General features: G+C 14.6%; 1 protein-coding gene across 2 annotated transcripts in view; it reads right to left on the reverse strand.

Annotated features, from left to right (window-relative positions):
• The window catches only part of LOC102671297 (WD repeat domain phosphoinositide-interacting protein 4-like), a 3,341-nt gene extending 3,132 nt beyond the window's left edge, over window positions 1–209 (reverse strand). For both annotated transcript variants that reach the window (XM_006608930.2, XM_006608929.2), the window contains exon 1: window positions 17–209. In XM_006608930.2, the coding sequence (XP_006608993.1) occupies window positions 17–65 (49 nt within the window). In that variant the 5' untranslated portion in view covers window positions 66–209. The remainder of the gene's footprint in view (window positions 1–16) is intronic.
• Window positions 210–1,904: the final 1,695 nt, after the last annotated feature.

Genomic DNA, 1,904 nt, shown 5'->3' on the forward strand with positions numbered 1-1,904 from the left:
TAAGAATAATAATTACCTTGATCTTGATTAAATCGTAAACTAAGAATATTTTTTTCGCCAGCCATTTGATGTTACATTAAATTAAACAAATAAATATTTTTTCGATATAAATTTTTTTTTAATGATGAATTTTATGTTTTTGTTTACATTTTTCTTTCACAATCAGCTGTGACACAATGTTTGGTACAATATTTATCATTCAGATATATATATATATATATATATATATGTAATATAGAAATTAGGTTGATTTTCACTTTTCAAATGAATTAAATTTATCTGTGAATAGAATAATACAAACAAGTATCTATATATTGTATATAAATAATAAAAAATACAATGATTTCTATTTTTTTTTTATTTAATGAATAAAAATATAATATTTAAATAAATTTGATAAAAAATATTTTATATTCTAGTGATTGTTACATAGATATTCCCCAGTAAGTTGCTGTGATCATAGGATATCATATATTTAATGTATATTCTATAATGATATAAATAAATGATATAAAATAATCATTGAAATAATTATTGAAACAATCAATAATAAAATAATTAGAAAAAAAAAAAGAATTGTTAAATTAAAAAAAGCATTTTTAACCTTATTATAATTAAAAATTATATTGATGAAATTAGAAGTATAATGAAAAAAATATATAGTTTAAAACTATAATTTAACTAATCTAATTTATATTTCTTTATTTTGCTTATCATTATTTGTTTGTTTGATTTCTGATGTGATATTTTCGATTAATATTGTTTTTATTAATTTTTAATTTTTAATTAATTATTAATTTAATTAATACTTGTTTTGTAAACAATTAATTCATTGTTCCTTTTAAATTTTTTTTTTATCTTCATATATATATGTGAAAAAATCATTACGATTTATTATATTTGTAATATTTGTTTTCGTGTCATTATTTTTTGTTATATTATTATTTTATTATTTTTTTATTATTTTTTGTTATATTGAAATTCACTTATTTTCATAATTTCATAATTCCACTTTTATAAGAATAACATAAAGTTCCTAAATATATTTTTTATTTTGTATTTTATATCAAATTTTTACGGAACAATTATAATCATTCTTATACATATTATTTTAATATCTATATATTTGAGACAAATTATTATGTCTTATTATATATAATAATATATTATATTATAATATATTATATAATATAATTATATATTAATATATTATAATATATAATATATTAGTTATAATAGTTATTATAATTTATTATATGATTTTCATTGTATGACATTGTTATTTTAGATTGATACGATATATATATATAGAAATATATGAATCAAATTAAAGCAAAAATAAAAAAGAAAATGTAACATTATTATTTGTAAGAAAAGGTAATTTAAAATGCTGGATACTTTATTAGAGATATATTACAAGTAGCTATGTGAAACAAGTTACATATTTCTTTTGTAAATAATTTTTTAATAAATTATTTAATAAGTATAAAAACATGTATAAAAAATTGCACAACAATGACGCATTAAATACAATTATATCCAAAATATATTTTGCTGAATTAAAAAAGTTAACAGTTAATTTATATTTTTATTCATCATGAGCTAATAAATGTTAAAGATATAGTTTATAATCTACTTAATTTCTCCAAATTCTCTTCTTTCTAATCTTATATATAACATATTATTTATCAAAATTATTTTATTTTACACTCAATAATTGTAAATAATTGTAAATAAATCATTTTTTTTTTGAAATTATAATTTCCAATATTTGTAAATACTATTTAAAATTGTATTATATAAAAATTATAAGAATAAAATAAAAATTAATTTTTTTTATAAAATATAAGTAAATTTTTTATATATGTTTTATATATATATATACATATATATACATATAATAC

This window comes from Apis dorsata, unplaced genomic scaffold (genome assembly GCF_000469605.1).
Source record: "Apis dorsata unplaced genomic scaffold, Apis dorsata 1.3 scaffold_50, whole genome shotgun sequence".
In the NCBI taxonomy this organism is placed as follows: domain Eukaryota; kingdom Metazoa; phylum Arthropoda; class Insecta; order Hymenoptera; family Apidae; genus Apis; species Apis dorsata.